A 21,252-nucleotide genomic window follows, 5' to 3' on the forward strand; every position below is an offset into this window, starting at 1 on the left:
CTAGGAGATGGGATGGAGGGCCAAGGTGCGGGAACAAATCTCAGGGACAAACCGTCAGAGAACCACCAAATCTGAACCAAGTGGCTCTGTCAGCTCTCAGAGGTGGGGGCCTCTGTGGCCTGCAGCAGTCAAAGAAGGCTTCCTGGAGGAAGGGGCCTTCAGCATGTCACCTGTTCACATGACTCATCCATCCTGGAGCTCAGCACTGCTAGCAAGGACCTGCAGGAAGGGAAAGGGAGTCATTCTCCTCCTACCTAGACATGGGGGCATCTCCTTCTGCCTGTCTTATCAGGGCTAGAAGGTGAGACCCTTTCCCCCCAGGACAGAGAATCTGCCTTCCTGTTCCTCTAGATCACCTCTAGCTCCCTGACTGGCTACAGCAACTCTGATCCAGAATCCAGCGAGGACGTGGGCTGGCATCAGGCATCTCGTCCATCCTCTTCTGGAAGGTTCTTTCCTCAAGTCTCCATATGACAGCTCCTCAATATTCAGGCACAGTTCTTGTGTCACCTCCTGACCTTCCCTGACTGCCCGCCCCAGCTAGAGAACCCTCACCACTCTCAGTCATGTTCCATAGCTTTACTCTATGTTATCTTCTGGAATTAGTTTGAAAGTAGCCTTTCCCCCTGGTTTCTGTTGTGCCTCCCCCACTAGAACATAAGCTCTGTGAGGGGAGAGAACAGGACAACTCCATTCACCATGATGTCACCAGTCCCCAGGATTATGCCTAGCACATGACAGACTGTCCAAAAATGCTTGTGGAATGGGTGAATCGCCCTGCCTGCCAGCAGAGCTCCACCGAGAGCCCTGGGAGGAAAGCCTCTGAACCACCATTTTCTCCCTCCCCCGCCCTCCACACTCACCCCATTGCAGGCATCACATCCTTAAATGCCTGGGACTCCAGGCGAGCTAGAAATATCCTTGACAGCTGCTCTCTGGGGTCTGGAGGGAAAGACAGCCCCCACCCCTGCCCCCAGCCTCTTAGATGCCCAGGATCATGTGCCCAGCCAGCTGCAGAATGGACGTGGCAGGTCAGGGGTGCTGTCTTTTTATGGGCGTATCTCCCCGAGGCTCACTCCAGCCGATGACTCATGCATCAGAAATCCGTGGGCTCTGAATGGCAGCACACTCACACATTTGCACACACACCTCTACACTCTCTCACACACTCACTTCTACACAAGCGCACACACACTCTCTTGCACTCATATACCCCCTGAAGTCTGCTGGAATGAGGTCACTGTGGGCTACTGCTGGCATCGGAATAAATCTGAAAACTCTGTATAGATGAGACTGATTCCCCCGGAGTGCGGGCCAAGTGCAAGCCCTTGGTAGGATTTGCCGACAGTGGCTTGCGCGGAGGCTCATCGCCTCCTTCCCTTCTTCAGGAGGAGGGGCTGGGGCATAGGCCAAGGATAGGGGTGGGGTGAGGCCCCGAAGGTAGAGGATGGCAGGGAGGTCACAGGCCCCATGTGGTCTAAACTTGGGGCTGTGGGCCAAGCAGGGGAGAGATGGAGGAGGTCAAAGGGAAGGGGAAATGAGGGGACCAGACACCGGTGCCTGCCTGAAGAGTCCAGAGACTCTGCAGCTCAGGACAGGCTGATCCGGGGGAGCCGCACAGGAAGGTGACAGGCATTAGGGACCAAGGCAAGGAACTGAGGGCAGGACAGAAATGTCCCCTGATCCCAGAGGGTTGGGGAGACAATGAGAGTATCAACAGGGCTGGGATTAGGATGAGACAAGGGAGGCCTCCCTGGTGTGAGATGGAAGGAGGCACTCGCTCTCAGCGGCCTGCAACACCAGCCCTGCACTTGCTCGAGCTCAAGCGTGATGCCTCTGAAATCTTGTAGCCCGTGTCACCTCCCTAGACTGGCCCTTGATTTTCCAAGGAGTTCTGTGCTGTGGCAGGGGACACCACTGTCAAGTGGCAACTGGCTGGAAGTCTCTGGCCAGGCAGGGACCTAGAGGAGGTAGGTGTGGCTGCATGGGACCCAGAGCAGCTGAGGGTGACCCCTCTGACAGGTCCTGTGCCTCAGAAACCCTTTCCTGGCAGGGGCGGTGGTTAGACCCAGCTCAGAGGAGCAAAGAACCGCAGTACACCCCTCTTCCTGGACCTTGGATGGAATCCCTGAGGCCGTCAAGCCATCCTTCACCAAGGTGGCTGCCAGGAGGCGGGGAAGCGGCCTGTGCGGCCGAGGGCCCTTCCCAGCCCCAATCAAGAAGGGAAGAGGGAGAAGGAACCAGCCAGGGAACCGGCTGGCTGGATGAAGTCACTGTTTTGGTGGCTTCAATGGAAGCTATTAATACCCATAAGGTGGTGCTCCAGCACCTGTCACCGTGGCAACCCCACCTCCCCAGCAGTGTAGATTCTGAAGGTGCTGCCCAAGGGGGTGGGTGTCAGTGCGTTGTGTTTGGCTGTGTGTACACATGTGTCCATGTGGGTGCTGTGAGCTCTCACACCAACGTGCAGGAGAGGAAGGACCCCAGGCAGGGACTCAGTGTGGAACCGGGGCTCTTTCAGCAGCAGCTCCCAGTCCCCCCTTCTCTCTCCCTTGTTTCTCTCCCTTCTGGTTGACTCCCTTCTCTCTCTCCCTCTTCCTCCCCCCTCCCCCTCTCCCTCCCTCCTTTTGTCTTTCTCCCCTTCTCCCTGCCCTTCCCTGCTTCTCTCCATCCCCATCACTTTCTCTCCTGCTGTCTCTCTGCCCTTGTTGCTCCTTGCTTGGTCTCCTGCTGCTGGCTCACCTCTCCCTTCCCCTTCTTTCTCACTCTCCACAGCTCCCAGATCAGTTCAAGTCTTGAAGCGTCTCCATGTTGATAAAATAATAAAATATTTGACTGAGAACCTCCTTTCTTCCTTCCCCGAGCCCCTGGAGACTGAGCCCGGAACGAGCCACAGGGATGGTCCCCCACCAGGCAGGCAAGGGTGGAGGTCATCTAGGCCAAGCCAGGCTCCCCTAAACTTGAGACCACCTTCGTCAACAGCAGGACACTTCCCTCCCTGTTGAGAAACTAGCCTTAAAACAGAAAACAGCCACAGCCTCCCTGGCTGGGATACAAGGCCCCTCTACCATACTCTGAGGCCCAGCCCATAGTTATCAAGCCATCAGAAAACATGTACAGAAGTCCTGCTTGAACTGCAGGGGGCAGCTGGACGTCTTAGATGGGGAGATCCCTGAGTTCATAGTAGATTCTTAACAAATATTTATTAAACAAATCAATGAATCAATAAGGCAGTGAATTAACCTATCAATTAAGGTTAATTGATAAGCCCAAGAGCCTTGTCCAGAGCAGTCTTTCTGGCCAGTGTCCTACTCAACAGTACCTTTGCCACAAAGTTTTCCCTGAGGCCAGGCCTTTCCTCTGAAGGATGGGAGTCTTCGCTAACCATCATAGCATGGAATGGCCACCTTACTGCCCTGTTCCCAGGCGCTTTGGGATTCAGCTTCATTCATCGCTCCAGTGACCGTATTGAGCACTGCCTGTATGCCTAGAACTGTGCGAGGTGCGGTTTCATTGCCAACACTCTGAGGGAGCCTGTCCTGTGCTCTTGTGTACTCCAGTCGAGTTTCCTACCTCCCAGGACTAAGTTTAGGGCTGAACACACTAGTAGTTCTCAGTATTGTCAAGATGTCAGTTCTTCCCAACTCGATCTACAGATTCAATGCAACCCAAGCAAAATCCCAGCAAGGTATTTTGTGGATATCAACAAACTGATTCTAAAGTGTGTAGGGAGAGGTAAAAGACCCAGAATAACCAACACAATATTGAAGGAGAAGAGCAAAGTTGGAGGACTGACACTACCCAACTTCAAAGTTTACTATAAAGCTACAGTCATTGAGACAGTGTGGTATTGGTGAGAGAATAGACAAATAGATCAATGCAACATAATAAAGAGCCTGGAAATGAACATAGCCAACTGATCTTTGATGAAGGAGCAAAGGAATATAATGGAGCAAAGGTAGTCTTTTCAACAAATGGTACACGAACAACTAGACACCCACATGCAAAAACGTGAATCTAGACACAGACCTTACACCCCCACTCACAAAAATTAACCCAACATGGATCACAGCCCTAAATGTAAAATGCAAAATTATAAAACTCCTAGAAGATAACATAGGAGAAAATCTAGATGGCCTTAGGCTTGGTGATGACTTTTTAGATACAACACCAAAGGCATGAACTATGAAAGAAATCACTGATAAGCTGAACTTCATTAAAATTAAATTTTCTGCTCTGCAAAAGACACTGTCAAGAGAATAAAAAGACAAACCACAGACTGGGAGAAAATATTTGCGAAAGACATATCTAAAACAGGCCTATTCTCCAAAATATACAAAGAACACTTAAAATCCAACAATAAGAAAACTCAATTTTTTATATGAGCCAAAGACCTTAACAGACACCTCACCAAAGAAAACATACACATGGGAAATAAGCATTTGAAAAGATGTTCCGTATCTTATGTCACCATGAAAATGTAAACCAAAACAATGATGCCAGGACTTCCCTGGTGGCGCGGTGGTTAAAAATCCACCTGCCAATGCAGGGGGCACGGGTTTGAGCCCTGGTCCGGGGAGATCCCACATTCCTTGGAGCAACTAAGCCCGTGCTCCACAACTACTGAAGCCTGCGCACCTAGAGCCCGTGCTCTGCAACAAGAGAAGCCACCGCAATGAGAAGCCCGCGCACCGCAACAAAGAGTAGCCCCGCCCAAAAAAAAAGAGTAGCCCCCACTCGCTGCAACTAGAGAAAAGCGCAGGCGCAGCAACGAAGACCCAATGCAGCAAAAAAATTAATTAATTAATTAATTAAATTTAAAAAAACCAACAACAACAATGATGCCACGGCACAACTATTAGAATGGCCAAAATCCAGAACACTGACAACACCAAGTGCTGGTGAGGATGCAGAGCAACGGGAACTCTCATTCACTGCTGACAGGAATGAAAACAGTACAGCAGCTTTGGAAGACATTTTGGTGGTTTATTACAAAACGAAACATTCTCTTACCATATGATCCACCAGTTGCACTCCTTGGTACTTACCTAAAGGATCTGAAAACTTATTTCCACACAAAAACCTGCACGTGGATGTTTATAGCCACTTTACTCATAATTGCCAAAAGGTGGAGGCAGCCAAGATGTCCTTCTGTAGGTGAATAGATAAATAAACTGTGGTACCTCCAGACAGTAGAATATTATTCAGCGCTAAAAAGAAATGAGCTATCAAGCCATGAAAAGACATAGAGGAACTTTAAATGCATGCTACTAAGTGGAATAAGGCAATCTGAAAGGACTACATACTGTATGAAAAGCATAACTATGGCAGGAAAAATATCAGTGGTTGCCAAGGGTTAGGGGGAGGGAAGGATGAATGGGTGGAACACAAAGGATTCTTAGGGCTCTGAAAATACTCTGTGTGATGCCATAATGTGGGTACATGACATTATACGTTTGTCTAAACCCATGGAATGTACATCACCAAGAATGAACCTTCATGAAAACTCCGGACTCTGGGGTATAATGATGTGTCAATGTAGGTTCATCAGTTGTAACAAATGTACCACTCTGGTGGAGGATGTTGATAATGGGGGGGGACTACACATGTGTTGGGGCAGAGGGTATATGGGAAATCTCTGTACCTTCCACTCAATTTTGCTGTGAATCTAAAACTGCTCTAAAAAATAAAATCCATTTTTTAAAACTGGATCATCTTGCCCCCCTCCTGTAGTGCACACACACTGCAGACTGATGAGTCTCAAACTCAGCATGCATCAGAATCATCTACAGGGGGAGGGACAGGGGAAGAACGTCTAATAAAATGCAGATTCAAGGGCCTTGCCCCAATCTCATGCAGGTCATTAACTGATCACACTTTGGGAAACTGTGAACATGGACATGTGTTCTAGGTGAGAGGATAATGTTTAAAGAATGCCTGCAGGCTTTCCTGGGGAAAGTTGGGCCCAGACCAGCGCAGGCTGCCACCCAGGCAGGGCTAGTCACGTTAGAAGGTAGGGCAGGAGGTGGCTGTACAGCGAGGGGTAACACCTGCTCCCTCCTCTGCTCCACAGACAGACTTGCCTCCTGGGCGGCAGCCCCTAGGTCCAAGACTAATTGTAAGATCTTCATAGACCCCCAAACTCTTATCTTTGGTGCCTAACTGTATAAGGTCAAACATAGTAGAATATACTACACCCCACGTTAAACATAATTTTCCTGTCTTAAACATTTTGAAAGGATTTTTGTAAATTTGGCTTTTGAAATCACTGGACTAAAAGGAACTCACTGAATTTACAATTGGTTTTATTTCTAAACAATCTTGCATGTGTTGGAGTTCTTGCCAAGTGAGAAAAACCTACGATTGTCTTCAAATATAATGAAATATTTATGAGTACTCGTTTAACAGTTAATGAAGTTGCCACAACATTGTTTTATAGACATTTAAGTAAACATTTCTTAATTTTGATTTTGAAGTTTTCCTCTCATAATTTTGAGCCAGTAATATTTTTTTACAGTCTTAAGCAGATCCTTAGAAAGCACCTAGGCCTAAGTCCTGGGCCTGTAGTGCCTATGGATAAAACCCAGGCCTGAGACCAAGCATTCTTAAGATTGCATCTAAAAGGACAGATGGAGATTCCCACAAGAAGCTGAAAGAAAAATGTGCAAAACCAGAAAGAGGGCCACATGTATCCCTGTTTGGAAAACTTGTTTAGTAATTTCAAACAGCATCCCTTGACCCATCTCAGGGCCACTGGCTTAGGTAATACTGACAGGTGATATTTATGGAGCACGTAGACATACATACCAGGCCTTGGTCTAAGCAATTCATCTGTATTAATTCATTTAAGCCTGGTAATAACCCTATGAAGTAACTACTATTATTATTATTATTAGCAGCAGCAGCAACAGCATCCCCATTTTACAAATGAAAATCCTGGGGCTTAGGAAAGTTAAGATACTTGATTAGGAGCTGATAAGTGAAGCACTGAGGTTCAACCCTAGGACGGTCTGAGTCCACATCCCTGCGATGCTATGCCTGCCCCAGGATAGGATTCCTTTAGGTGCCAGCCTGAGGAAGACACCTGTTGCAGGGGAGGTGTCCTCCCTGAGTTCCTGAGCCAGCCTCCTCCCACCGTAGAGACCCCGAAGACTCCCAGGGGCTTTGGCTCAGCTCTCTGGAAGTTAGCCGGGAAGCACAGAGCCACTAATGAACACGAAATAGATTTAAAAATAACAAAACTGAACTCAAAGAAAAATGCTCAAAGTGAATGTAATACCCCAGCATCCTCTTTCTCTCATAGATGTTTTAAATGACCTTTACTTGGCAGGAAGGCTTTTCTAAGAATGTTACAAAGATCAGAGAATCATAAAAGAAAAGTATGATAAATAGGACCACATAAAAATTTAAAACTCCTTCATGGTAAAAGTTGAAAGACACATAGGAGCCGGGAGGCACGTCTCCAGTAAGTCAACAGCCTTCAGTCAGTTCAAATGCCCTTCATCCCTAGACCCAGAATAGGCAACAGACGTTTCTCCACTACTGCTGCCAGGGTAGCCTCCCACTTCTATCCTCCTTTCCCAAGAGACGCCCCAGAGGCGCTCGCTTGTTCCGACCTTCACCCTTCACCCAAAGGCGCTTCAGGGGGACCTCTTTCCAATGAGAGCAGCCTGTGGAAAGTTTTCTATCAGCCAGGTGAGTGGGCGTGTGTGTCCCACTGTCTCTTCCCTCCTGTCCCTCTCAAGTTCTCTCTCTAGCCACCACTAGGTGGCGCTAGACCTCCATTAGACTCCCCTTTGTCTCTGGCAAACTTTGGTGGGGGGGGGGCGGTCCTCGAGTCAATCAAAACACCTTTAAAATGTTTACAGGTTGCTCTTTTCCTGTTTCAAAACGGGAAGAGAATTTGGGGGGGGCAAATATATCTTTATAGCTTCCATTAACCACTTCATTATAAAGAAAATATGTCAATGAAGAATTAGCCCTACTCTGTAGCCACCCAGATGCTACCCTCTGGGCATGTTTGCTTCACTGAAGTCGCTTTCTCATCTTTCATCCTGAGACTGGATCTCCAGCAGAAGAGTCCTCCCCATCACAGACACTCTCTCCCAGGACGGAGAGAAACTCCCCAAACTTCAGGCAAGTGGAGGTCCTCTCCAGAGCGCCCCAGCTCACACTGCGATGCCCCACTGCCTGCGTCTGGTACCTGAGGTAGGTACCTGTGCGTGCCCAGCACCAGCACAGCACCTAGCTGTGGGCTCTGCAGATGCCCAGTGAACAGCTGTTGTCATGTGGCCAGAGCTTGAGGGTGTGCAGCCAATGCACCCAATCACCCTCAGAACTGGGACTTGCCACTCCTGGCCCAGGGCTCTCCCAAACACGTCTCAGAAGTCTCATGAGCTTGTGGGCACAGGCAACAGGGAAAAGGGGGGTGCCCAGGGTTACTCTGACTTTCGTATTTATGGAGTAAGAGTAGAATTCAGAAACTCCAGCTGGATGGGTGTCCCCTCCCCCAAGAGCACCTCACCTGTTTTTGCCCCCAAGTCTCTGCATTTGGCCCGACATCCATGTCTGATGCCACCGCTGGCAGGACCTCCACACCAGAAAACCCACCCCCCTCACAGGGTCTGGAAACCACTTCGTTTCACTTTGGTCAGAAAATCCATTTTTATAGATTGTTAGGGATGTTTAAAAGAAGAAGGTGAAAATATTATAAAACCAGGCTTATCTGTTTCTTCTTCTGAGAAAAGGAGTTAGAAATGTATGGTGAACCAATGCAACTGTTCCATATTCTGTAACCTGTAGGGTGAGAACCCAAAATTAAAGTGTAGAAGAATGTTAACGTTTGAACTTGGTTATGTTATTTTGTGTGAGTCATACATTTCAATCCTATTTTTTTTAATGTTTACCTATTTACATATTGAAACATATTTTAAAATCCATAAATCTCCTGCCCAGAATACTTCTGTTGATCTTCTAAAAATAAAGTTCATATGTACATTGTTTGAAAAGTCAAACAGCACAGAAATGTATAAACTGGAAAGAAAATAAAGGTATCCCCTGTTCTACCGCCCAATAGTATTAACTGTCTACATTTTTTATATATCTTTCCAGCAAAAAGTGTATGCACAATACCAAAACGTTTACATATTTATATCACTTTTACTCAGAAGGGATTATGCTATGCACAGTGTACTAAACTACATTTTTTAAAAAAAAAAACTTAGAATCTATCAGAGTTCTTTCCATACGAACACACATAGGTTTGCTTCATTCTTTTAATGACTGCATAGATCCCACTTTATGGCCGTGCCATAGTTTATTTAAACAAATTATTAAACGTCGCCTATTGATGAAATTTGGGTTGTTTCCAGTTTTGTTGCTATTAAAACAAATCTACCATGAACATCCTTGCTTGTTTATCTCGGCTATTTCTGCAAATCTATCCATAGGGCAAATACAGAGCTATGTAATTGTTAGGTCAAAGGGCACGTATATTTAAATTTTTGCTTTAAATATATTGCCAAATGTTCTAGGAAAATTCATACCAATTTATACTCCAACCATCAGTGTATGAAAGTGACTATTTCCCTAAGCCCTCATCAACATTGGGTAATATCTATCTTTTAGTTTCTAAAAACTTAGTTTAAAAAGGCACCTGCTTGTTCAGATACATATTTAATTAAGAATGAGGGCTACAGTCTTCACAGGATTTGGGGCCACGGGTCCTTCCCTTTCTGTGAACAGCCTGTTCACATCCTTTGCCCATTTTTTCATAGGATTGATCATCTTTTTTTTATTGATTTGTATGATTCCTCTGCAAATTAAGGAAATAGGGCTTTGTGTGGCTTGTGTGTGGAAAATGCCTTTTTTCAGTTTTTTGTTATTTTCACTTTGCTGATTGGCATTTTGCCCACAGAAGTTATGAGGCCCACTTCATCCATCTTCTCCTTCACAGCTACTGAATTCTGTGCTCTGATCACAAAGGCCTTCCCTAGCCTCTGATTGTGAAGAAATTCACCTACATTTTCCCGAATGATTAGCCAGTTGTTCTAATGCCATGCGTCCGAGTCCCCCCTTTATTTTCATTCTCCTTTCAGTCCCTCAGAGGCCATGTGGCTCTACACAGTCGCCAGAGTGGAGCCCACAGAAGCGCCACGGTGCTTTCAGCCAGGCCTGCCAGAGCAGACCAGAAAGGCCTGTCCCCTGGACCCCACAGAGGCCTCTGTCATTGGGTAGAAGAGAGGCCGGTCTGTCAGGGACAGAGGGGGCCCCACAGCTCTGAGATGCGAGGCAACAATAGCCTCCCAGTCCTGAGAGAGAAGTGGGACACGCATCCAGTGTCTTCCTTCTGAAGAAACCCCAGGGGAGAGTGTATTCTCTATACAGAAAGAAGAAACACAGCCACGCCTGTATTTCTGCGGACACACACTCACCACACACACATACTCACCGCACACATACACACACACACACACACACACACACACACACACACACACAACACAACACACTGACTCCTCCAGTAGGGGGCACCCTGTCCTAAGGAGCCCTCTCAGTCTCAGGAATTCCAAGAACAGTCAAGCCAGCATCTTTCAAATACCCAGATTCCTTTCGAAGGAAATAAAAATATGGAGGACCCCCAAGAATATATCTCCAAGACCCCAAGTTGAGAAAAAAAGAAACCAAAGACTTGCTGTATAAAGATCTTCCAATTGCAAGTTAACACGTGTTTAAAACTGCTAAATAGATTTAAGTCAGCATTAAAATGAAAATCTGATTTTTAAAAATTTTCCCAGAATGAAAAGATCTGGAAGAACACAGCTGCAGAGCCCCGAGGTAGGGTAGGGAGTTGAGAAAATCTGATCTGAGGCATTATTCTGCAGCAGATCTACAAGTTAATATTCTTTCCACACACATGAGTAACATAAACCTTTCTCCTATTTTTCTTCGATTTCTGCCTCTCCTTGTATATCAGGCCTGGCCTCTGGGCAACAAAAGACGATCTTCCTTCCTTTTGCCTCGTCCCTTAATCCCTGTGAGTTTTTCCAGTAAAAATACTTATGATTTTTACTGGGAAATTTTAAAAATCATTATTATAAAATAGGCAATTTAGAAAATACAGAATTTTTGTTTAATGTAAAGCCACCTGCTCACCCCGAGAGGTAATAGCCCTTTAAGTCGTGGTGGGCTTCCTTCTTGCCTTTTTCTTTGCTTGAATGTTTTCCAGTAAATACCCAGCAAGGGCCAGTGCAGTCACAAGACCCAGGCTGACCTGGCAGGGCCATCTCGCCTCCCAGAGGTTGGAGCTGTGAACAGGCTGGCCTGGGAGAGACCTTGTCCCAGTTTCCTGCAGTGTTCCCTCAGAAACACTGTCCATTCTCTTCCGGAAAAATCCCTAGGTTAGAAGCAGCTGGGGGCCCTTTGGCCACCCTCCCCTCCCTGAGAGTAGAATGGGAGAGAGGGGTGCTCAGACCCTCCCAGCCCATTTCTCTCCCCTCCGTGCTCGGTGGGGGGCCCAGCGCTGGGGTTCAGGTTGAGACGCAGGGTCTTGGGCGGGACAGCTCCGTTTCCTGGTAGCAGCCCAGAGGGTGACTAGGGCTGGAAGGCACAGAGGAGGAGCACATCCTTCCTGGGCCTGTCCCCACCAGGCTGTGTGACCTCTCGGACAAACGGCCTGCCTCTCCAGGACCCGCGCCGGGGCTGTGCCGGTGCTGGTGGTTCTCTGCTAGCTAGGAGCCCAGGACAGGGAGCGGCTTGAAGGGCTTCTCCATTATGCCCTTGCCTCTCCTCCCCGCAGAGCCACACTCGCTCATCAGAGCCTCTGATGGCGCTCCCGCCCTTTCCCTCTCCCTCCCCACTTTCCTTCACACAGGTCATCCTGTTTCACAGAACCTGGACTAGCACATGGACTGGGTAAGATACAAATAAGATATAAGAGCCGGGTTTCCATCTGTTGCTACCTCATCGGAAGTGGAGACTGCACAGATACTTAGGAAGTTTGCAGGACACATTGGGGATGGTCTGACTTAAAATACAGGCTAAGTGATCTACACAAAATTCATTTGCAGGTCCCACGGGTCCCTCAAGCTGCTGGGCTGTCATCTCTCAGAGAAACGGAAACACAGTGAGCCCTGTGTCATGAAGGTTAAGAGAAGAGAGAGACTGGCCTCCTCTGGGAGTCCCAGAGGCAGCCTGAGCTGCCTCTCCCCCAGCAACCCCAGGGCTCCTGGGCGAGCAGGGCACCCAGTGCTTTGCTCACAGCATCCCTGGCTGTCTCCCGAGGATTCCCAGGCAGGCCAGCCAGCACGTGCCCGTGTGGGCAGCAACAAGTCTGGAAGGACACACACTGATGCAGTGACACGGAGACTTGGGGGGCTGCAGTCAATATATACTTTTATATTAGATATTTTATCTAATATATTATATATATATTAATATAATATATATTATATATAATATATTTTATGTTAGATATTTTATCTAGTATATTATATTTTATATAATATACTTTTATTAGATATTTTTCAATGTTTCATAATGGTGTGTTTAATCAGAAAAAAAAAGATACCAACATTTCCATTTTCTAAAAGTTGTTTGAGCATACGGGAAGAGGGGTGGTCAGTGTAGCTGCTGCCGTCCAGGCGGGCTCCGTGGAGACCGGAGGGCACTGCTGGGCCTCTGAGCCAGAAAGGATTCAGCAGGATGCTTACCTCACATGCTCCAGAGGGCTGGGGGTGGGGAGTGGCACTCATGACTGTGAGGACCTGGGGTCTGAGGAGTTGCTGATGGCATCCCTGGGAGTCCCACATGCCCACTGGCCCAGGCTGGATGGAGCAGGGCAGGGGCCAGTAGGGTCAAGGCCATCCAGTCCCTGAGGTTTTCCTTTGTTCAAGGGTAGCGCTGGGCTAGGAGTGAGGGAGCCAGAGGGACGGAGATTGAGGAGGAACCTGAGCCTCACCCACCCCCAGCCCAGGCTCCAGGCCGAGCCCATGGATCTGTGACCCGGGAACGGAGCCTGGGCTCCTGTGACTGCTTCCACTCCTCTCCCCAAGCCAGGCTGCTAGTGTCAGGACCGGGGGCCAGTAAGACAAGGGTGCTACAGGGCGGGCCGCAGGTGAGAGGAGGGAAAGATAGACAGGAAGAGGCCACAACACAGAGAGAGGGACAGAGACAGAGGGACACACAGAAAGACTCAGAAACACACAATGAGGGACACAGGGGGTCACACACACAGAGAAAGGTAGAGTTAGAGATGGAAAGAGGGACAGGGTAAGAGAGAGACAGAGATAAGAGCAGGACCTACATTCCATTCACCTCCTAGGAGCAGACAGGGAGGCAGGTACAGGTCAAGGAGTGGGCAGAGAGGACAGAGCTGGAGATGAAAAAAGGGGGCCTGAGTGTCAACGTCACAGGGAACAAACATCTGCCACCCTTGCAGTCTGCCTGGCACCCTGCTGGAGGCTGCAGGGACAGGCAGGTGTGGGTGCAGGTCCCGTCCTAGCTGGGAGATCCACCTCCACACCTGGGCGAGAGGAGCAGCAGGCTGGGGCGGCCTTTCCAAGGGCCAAGCGGGAGGAGAGGTTCCCACAGAGCTGAGGTCACCAGGGGCATCTCGGTGAAAGAGCTGCATCGGAGTTGCCTCTTGAAGAGCAGGTGGGAGGAAGAGGCACGGGTTCTCCAGTGGGGAGCATGCATCAGCAGAGGCATGGAGATGGGAGGACATGTCTGGGTAGGGTTAGGAGGGCCTTGAATGCCAGGCTAAGGAAGCTGAGGGGGCCCTGGTCACACTTGAGCACAAGAGTGATGTAGTGGGAGCTGCGCTTTAGGGAGACCTGGGCCAGTCGGTGGCCAGAGCTGAAGGGCAGCAGAATAAAGTGGAGGAAAGGGGTGCAGGCACCCAGTGAGCACCCCCTGTGCCCTCTCCCGACACCCCCTGTCTGACACTACATTCAAGCAACCCCAAACTGCCTACCCACACCTGGCTGCTTCTCACCTCCATGCCCTTGCCCAGACGGTACTCTCTGTCTGGAAGCCCTTCCGTTCCACGACCCTGGCAAACACTGAAACATGGTTTAAACTCTGCTCAAGAAACTTCTCTTCCAGAAAGGCTTCGGGCAGGGTAAGGCGCCCCTGGTGGTTCCTCCCAGCATGAAAGCCAACGTGAAATCTCCCTGGGCTCAGCTGAGTCAAGTCATGGGTTTTTTGTTTTTTGGGGTTTTGTTTTGCGGTACGCGGGCCTCTCACTGTGTGGCCTCTCCCGTTGCGGAGCACAGGCTCCGGACGCGCAGGCTCAGTGGCCATGGCTCACGGGCCCACTTCCTGGACCGGGACACGAACCCGTGTCCCCTGCATTGGCAGGCAGACTCTCAACCACTCAACCACTGCGCCACCAGGGAAGCCCCAAGTCATGTTTTTAACCAAGGCAAGAAAATGTAATTGGCTCCATCAGTGCCATGGCCTTACCACACCCAGAATTTGCCTGTCCCCCCGCGGGAAGCCCCAGCAGCTCTCAGGCGTCAGTATACCAATCCTGAAGAGGGGACGGATGGAGGAACAGGGTGGGGACCATCTGCCTAGAGGTGCTTTGGGCTGGCTGGTCACAGAGCAGTGACTCATCCCCCCAGAGAGGAGGGGAGTAGCAGCGGGCGCCAGTCGGGCTGACCAGGGGGCCTTGGTGGAGAGAGCCTGCTCTGCCCTACACTCCTTGGCTAGACCCCGCCTCCTCCTTTTCCCCTCAGGCCCTTGGAAGACAAGGAAGAACCTCCCGCAGCCCCGGGCTCTCCCCCAGCGGGGCTGGCATTGACCAGGAAGGCAGCTGAAACCTCCCCGCCTGCCACCTGCAGCTGCCCTCTACCCAGGCCCGGCCATGGATAAATTCCGCGCGCTCCTCCAGCACTTCCAGTCCAGCTCCGAGTCGGTGATGAACGGCATCTGCCTGCTGCTGGCCACGGTCACAGTCAAGCTGTGCTCCTCCTTCGACTTCAACTGCCCCTGCCTGGCGCGCTGCAATGCCCTCTATGGCCTAGGCCAGCTGCTCACGCCCCCAGCCGCCCTTTTCCTCTGCAGCCTCCTGGCCAACCGGCAGTCCGTGGTGATGGTGGAGGAGAGGCGCCGGCCTGCGGGGCACCGAAGGAAGGACCCAGGCATTGGCAGGTGCGGTCCCTCGCCACCCAGGTCCCCATGGGCATTGTCAGGGGCTCTCCCAGCCACACAGGCACCGCCAGCTGCCAAAATCCCAGTGACCCCCCTGGGTATTGTCAGAGCTCCCCCACTCACCCCCATAGGCACCCTCATTTCCCCTAGGAAATGATACCAAGGCATCATCAGTTCACAGAGACCGATCTGCCAGTTTCCACTCTGGAAACAGATATTTCTGATCCTGTCATCTGTCACCTTTCCATGCCCAGTGCTGGAGACGCATGAATGATACAGGATTCCCAAGAATTATCCAGGTCACATCTGTCATGCTGGCCATGGATTATAACTCCCCACATGCATGAAGGACCGTCCCATGACGTGCATAACCGTGTTGCCGTACGAGAGGCATCATCGACTTGAAGGCTGCATCCCCTCTCCTGCAAGCTCCCTGAGGGCAAGGACCTCACCTGCTGTATCACAGTGTCCTCAGAGCCTCGCACCTGGTCATGCCCTGATCAGCTGATTGAGTTCAGCAACTCATAATGCTCCCTGGCCCACAGGGAGCCAAGCCCTGTGCCCAGCGCTGTGTGCGCACCGCCTATGAATCCTCACCTCGGCCCTGGGTTGGCTCCTGTCTTGGACCCATTTTTAAGGATGGGGGACCTGAGGCACAGAGAGGGTGATTCACTAGGCTGAACTCCCACAGCGAAGAAGAGGCTCAGATTCAAACACAGCCCAAGCCAGATTCAAACACAGCCCAAGTGCTGCCCTGTTTTAGACAAAATAAGTGCTCTAGATCCATGGGCAGCGGCAGGAGGGGCTTGGTGGGTTTTCGCTCACTCACGATATCCTCCTCTCCCCTATTCTTTGATGTGGACAGCTGAGGTGTTCTCAAGGGTATGTAATGTAACTTCATAACAAGTCCTGGGTTCCACCTTCTAACCACATTGCCCCCATAGAAAATGCTGGATCCCCCCCTGCCTGCAACATATAATTCGTTGGCCATGCACACACACACCCAGCCAGCACACACCATCTTATGTTTTGTATACAACCCAAGTTAAAAACATCTGCATTCTGTGCACAAGCGACCTCTGTTTCATGTTCCCCAGGGGTTCCATGCTCCCTGTGATTCAGCCACTCAGGGAGGGTCACATTCACTAAGTGTGCCCTTTACCTTTTCCTCTGGGGTCTAGTGGGTACAGCTCCACTGGGCTCCTGTCCTGTGACCAACACCAAATCCAGGCCACTAGACGGGCAGAGCGGGTCAAAAGTGGCACCTGGGGACAGTCAGAGGGCGGCTCCCGGACACTGCAGAGGGGTGTTTAAGGTGCTGTCTCTGGGAGGGTTATTCCACGGGACCCTCTTAGTTTAGGGTCCCCCCAAAAGCAGCCTCTGGGAAGAATGTGATAATATGTAGGCAACTCGGGCTCAGTCCTTCTGGGGACCCTCTAAGAAAGTGGGTAGAACACACCTCAGAATCGTCCCACCGAGGGTCCTGGAAGCTGGGGTTCTTATCCACCAGGCCCTGCCCTCTTGGATTGAAGGTTGGTTTGGGGACATGAACCCTCCAGCACTTCCAGCCTGCACCTCTGGGAGCAGAAACTCCTCCAAAGTTCCAGGCAGAGCCATGCAGGTGGTTGAGGTCAGAAGCTCTCAGGCCCTCCATATGAATAGGAACTACCCACCAAAGCTCTAGATGCTTCTGGCCGGGACAGGGCACCAACAGAGTCTGCTACAAAGCTAGAGCAGGAAGAATACCAGCTCCCCCGTGTTCCAGTCCTGAGACTCCCGGGACCCTCAGCCTTGCTTCTTCCCTATCCTCTGCCGCTCGGACCTGTAGCCCTTCCTTTGGTGCAATCACACCTGGGATATCCCCCCTCCTGGGACGTCTGTCCTTGCATCTCCTCTGTAGCCTTCCTGCTGCAGCTGAATTCCGGCTGCCCTTTGTGCCCCCTTCCTTCCTCTGCTCCCAGGTATGTGTTCTCTGTGCTGCAGAGAGCACTGGCCGCCCCCTTGTCTGGATCCTGCTGGCTCTCCTCGATGGGAAGTGCTTCGTGTGTGCCTTCAGCAGCTCTGTGGACCCCGACAAGTTTCTAGACTTTGCCAACATGACCCCCAGCCAGGTGCAGCTCTTTCTGGCCAAGGTGCCCTGCGAGGAAGATGAGCTGGTCAGGGACAGCCCCGCTCCGAAGGCAGTGTCTCGCTACCTGCGGTGCCTGTCACAGGTAATTCGGGTGGTCCTCTCCCAGCCCTGGGAAATGTCCTGCATTGGTTCCGAGGGGCCTGGAGGTACAAATGGTTTCCTGAGGCCCCTCCCAATGCTGCAGGCACAACCATGGAGCATGTGGTCCCTGGGGGGATGAGGAGTGTGACTCACACACAGGACAGTGTTGGGCCTTAGGAAGTGGGGACTCCGCCATCAATGTGGACTCACCCCAGGGTGGATGCCAGGTGCTCATACCCTCCGGGAGTCCACTAGGCTCATCCCCAAGTGGGATGGCAGGAAAACACTGGAGATAGACTGCTCTACCCTGCCACCACCCCATACACACATTCTGCTCACTCCTCAGAAATATACTAATTACCATTTATTAAGCACATATGTGTCAGGCACTGTGTTAAGCATTTCATATGCATTACTTCATTTAATTCTCAAAACAGTCCTATGAGGTGGATGCAATCATGATCATCCCATTTTGCAGATGAGGAGACTGAGGCTCTGAGGGTTTAGTTCACAAGGCCGAAGTCACAGTTTGTAAGAGGCCGGGCAGGGATCTGAAGTGCCATTCCTCCAAACCCTCTCATCCACCTACAGTGCAGGCTCCCCAGATGTCCAGCTCCCCACAGGGCACAGAATCCATTATCCTGGGGACAAACCCCAGCCCCATCCCCAGCCCAGGCTCCAGATTCCACCTCCACCACTCCGAGAGCCCAGCTTGGGCTGTGTCCCCCCAAAAAGTGTTTACATGAACCCACCACATGCAGAACATCACTGGAGCTACAACCCAGCACCTTGGGGTGCCAGGACAGGCGTGTGGCAGATGCAGGCCCGTGGAGTGGCAGAGAGAGGACCAGTGCTCAGGATACACTTGGTTCTGCTTCAGACTGTGACCTTGGCCATGTCCCTCCCCTCTGGGCCTCAGTTTCTCCTGCAAGGTAAATGGAGGTCTGGTCTCCTCACCTTGATGTCTCCTACGGATGTAAACACTGTAGGCTCTCACTAGTTCCCTGGAAAGAGTGTAGAATCCTCAGTCAGACCAGGGTTTAGTCCTGACTCAGCTGTAAATGACCAGTCACACTAACTGCCCCCCCAGGTAAAATACTCGCACAGGTATTTTAAATTTGGAGTGGGGGGAGGGGGGGACCTTGTAAGAGGCCAAACAAGAGAGCTTTGTCAATCACATCTGCAAATGACAAGGATTCAAATATGTCTTTGTGGTTGAGAGGAGCGATCTCTCTGCTCCAGGTCCACACGGTTGCTCGGGTCTTAAGCAATGTCTCAATACCTTTGGCTGGGCAGAGGGGAGGGCGAGGGGCTGGCCAGGTGGGGTCTCCAGCCTCAGAGAATTGCTTCCAGCTTCTCCTCACACCTGGCCTGGAACAGTATTCCCTGTTCACACCCTGTAAACTATTGCCATCCTTCAGGTCTCAGCCTCAACCGCACTGTCATCTGAGCCCTCAAGTTCAGGTTGGGTATCCCCCCTCTGATTTCCCACAACCCCCGATACATCCCTTAACGTGGTGCTTAGCTATTCATCACCGATTTCATTGTATCTTCCACTAAAGTGTGAGCTCTGTGAGAGCAAAGACTGAGTCCTCCGTGTCTTCCCCCAAATATAGGATGGATGGATGCATAGATGGGATGGATACACATATATAAGCACGGATGAAGAACCGAATAAAAAGATGAAAGATGATGGGTGGATGGACGGATGAGTGGATGGGAGTGCAAAGGAGGCAAAACCTGACCTCCACCCACCTTAGGTTTTCAGCTGAGACTAATAAAAAGACAGATTAACAGGAGGAAAACAGTTTATTATTGTGTGCAGTGATCATCATGCAGGAGAAACCTAAAACAAAGAATAACTCAAAAAAAAAAAGAAGAAGAAAGAGTAACTCAAAGCGGTGGCTTAGAAGTGTGCTTATATAGCATCTTCAGCCATGAGCAATACCATTGTAGAGAAATGTCAGCACAAGGGAAAGCAGTTTTACGCTTCCAAGGGTGGAAACTGTGGGAAGGTAAATAAATACATGGGAGGAAACTAATGGAGTGAGGTTTGTTTGCGGATTTCTCTGCTGCTGTCTCTGGGCTGAGGAGAGTTTGTCTCCAGCAAAAGGGGAATTTATATCCTGCCTTCAGGCAGAAGGGGAGGTTGCTCCTTCTTAATTGTCTTCAGCTCAAAATAATTTTTATGTCAAAGAGGCATATTTTGGGGTGACATATTCTTGTTCCCTTCAGGAGGAAAGTTGGAGGGATGAATGGCAGGTGGATGGATGGTTGGATAGATAAAAGGAAAGAAGGATGAGAGTATGGGAACATGAATGGATGGGAGGCTAGATGGGTGGATAGGAAGGAGGATGATGGACAGATGGAAGCTTGGTTGAGAGGATGGCTGGATAGAAAGACGATAGATATACAGTCAGATAAGACGATGGATGCCTAGATGGGTGGAGAGATCGTTGGATAGAAAATGGATGCAAGGATGAAAGAATAAATGGGAGGAAGGACAGATGGAGGTGGTTGGTAGGATGGATAACTTAGTGGGAAGATGGATAGATTTGAAAAAGGATGCAAGGGATAAACAAAGGGAGAGACTTTGGAACATCCTTGCCACATTGTACAATATCTGTGTCCCGCCACACTCAACCTCGCGCTCCCCACCCTCCAGGCCATCAGCTGGGGTATCACCCTGCTGCTGATCATCGTGGCCTTCCTGGCCTGCTGTTTGAGGCCCTGCTTTGACCAGACAGTCCTCATGCAGCGCAGATACTGGAGCAACTACGTGGACCTGGAGCAGAAGCTCTTCGACGAGACATGCTGTGAGCACGCGTGGGACTTCGCACACCGCTGCACTTCCTCGCCAGCATGCAGAGCGAGACGCGGGCGCGGGGGCTGCGCCGGACCTCCGCGGGCAGGGGTCCGGAGACCCCTGAGGTGCCCGAGCCCTGCGAGGGCCTGGACGGTGGAAGCAGGAAAGCCCACCTGTGCGCAATCTTCAGTCAGGAGAAGGTGGACCACCTCCTGAGCACCTGGTACTCCAGCAAACCACCACTTGACCTCACGGCATCTCCTGGACTCTGGGGGGGTGGCCCCAGGCACCGGGCCGCCCCAGCACACCGACGTGTAAGGACCCTGGCCGTGTCCCCACATAAAATGCCTGCTCTGACAAGGGTCTGAGGGCTTTCCAGGCTATGGGGAGCCCAAGGCAGGGCAACCTAACCCCTCTTGGCCTCCTTCCCCAAAATAGCCCAATCTCTGGCCGAGTTTCTGGGTGTGGCCCCCTGTGTGCTCTAAAGCTGTGCTGCACGAACTTCAGTGTGCTCACTGGGCTCTTGTTAAATGCAGATTCTGATTCAGTCCATCCAGGACTGGGGCTAAGACTGCATTTCTAACAAGCTCCCAGGTGATACTGATGCTTCTGGTCAGTGAACCAAATGTTGAGTAGCAAGAGTCTAAATAGATCTGCCATGGGTTCTGGGTCCTAGATGTCCAGATTCTACATTTAAAATAATAATCACGACAATAGCACACGCTTGTGTGGTGCTTAGTATGTGCCCGTCATTATTCTATTCCATATAGAATTCATTTAATCTTTATGATAATCTAATGAAGTAGGATGATTATTAGTCCCATTTTTTCGAGGAGAAAACTGAGGCATAAAAGGTTAAGCTGCCTGAGGTAACCCATGTAAGATCTGGAACTTTATCCCAGGACGTCGGCTCTAGAGTCTGCTCTGAGCTACTACGTTAGTCTCCCCGCTGGACTGTTGGTGTGTGTGTTTGTTTTCAGTGCTCTGGTTGGGTTTCCTGCAGCCTCCAGCAAGGTTCTCTGAGCGAGCTCAGCAAGCCCCGCTTGCTGAGTTCCTCTTAAAAGTACTAATTAGTGCCTCT

General features: G+C 50.4%; 1 protein-coding gene across 1 annotated transcript; it reads left to right on the forward strand.

Annotated features, from left to right (window-relative positions):
• Nucleotides 1-14,866: 14,866 nt before the first annotated feature.
• On the forward strand, nucleotides 14,867-20,539 carry CALHM3 (calcium homeostasis modulator 3; the record flags this gene model as incomplete). Its single annotated transcript, XM_082855155.1, is given in 5 exon segments — nucleotides 14,867-15,153; nucleotides 17,115-17,146; nucleotides 17,149-17,366; nucleotides 20,031-20,211; nucleotides 20,214-20,539. Coding segments are annotated over 5 exon segments (1,044 nt in total).
• Between the last annotated feature and the right edge of the window lie 713 nt (nucleotides 20,540-21,252).

This window comes from Leucopleurus acutus (assembly GCF_964270905.1).
Source record: "Leucopleurus acutus genome assembly, chromosome: 14".
NCBI lineage: Eukaryota > Metazoa > Chordata > Mammalia > Artiodactyla > Delphinidae > Leucopleurus > Leucopleurus acutus.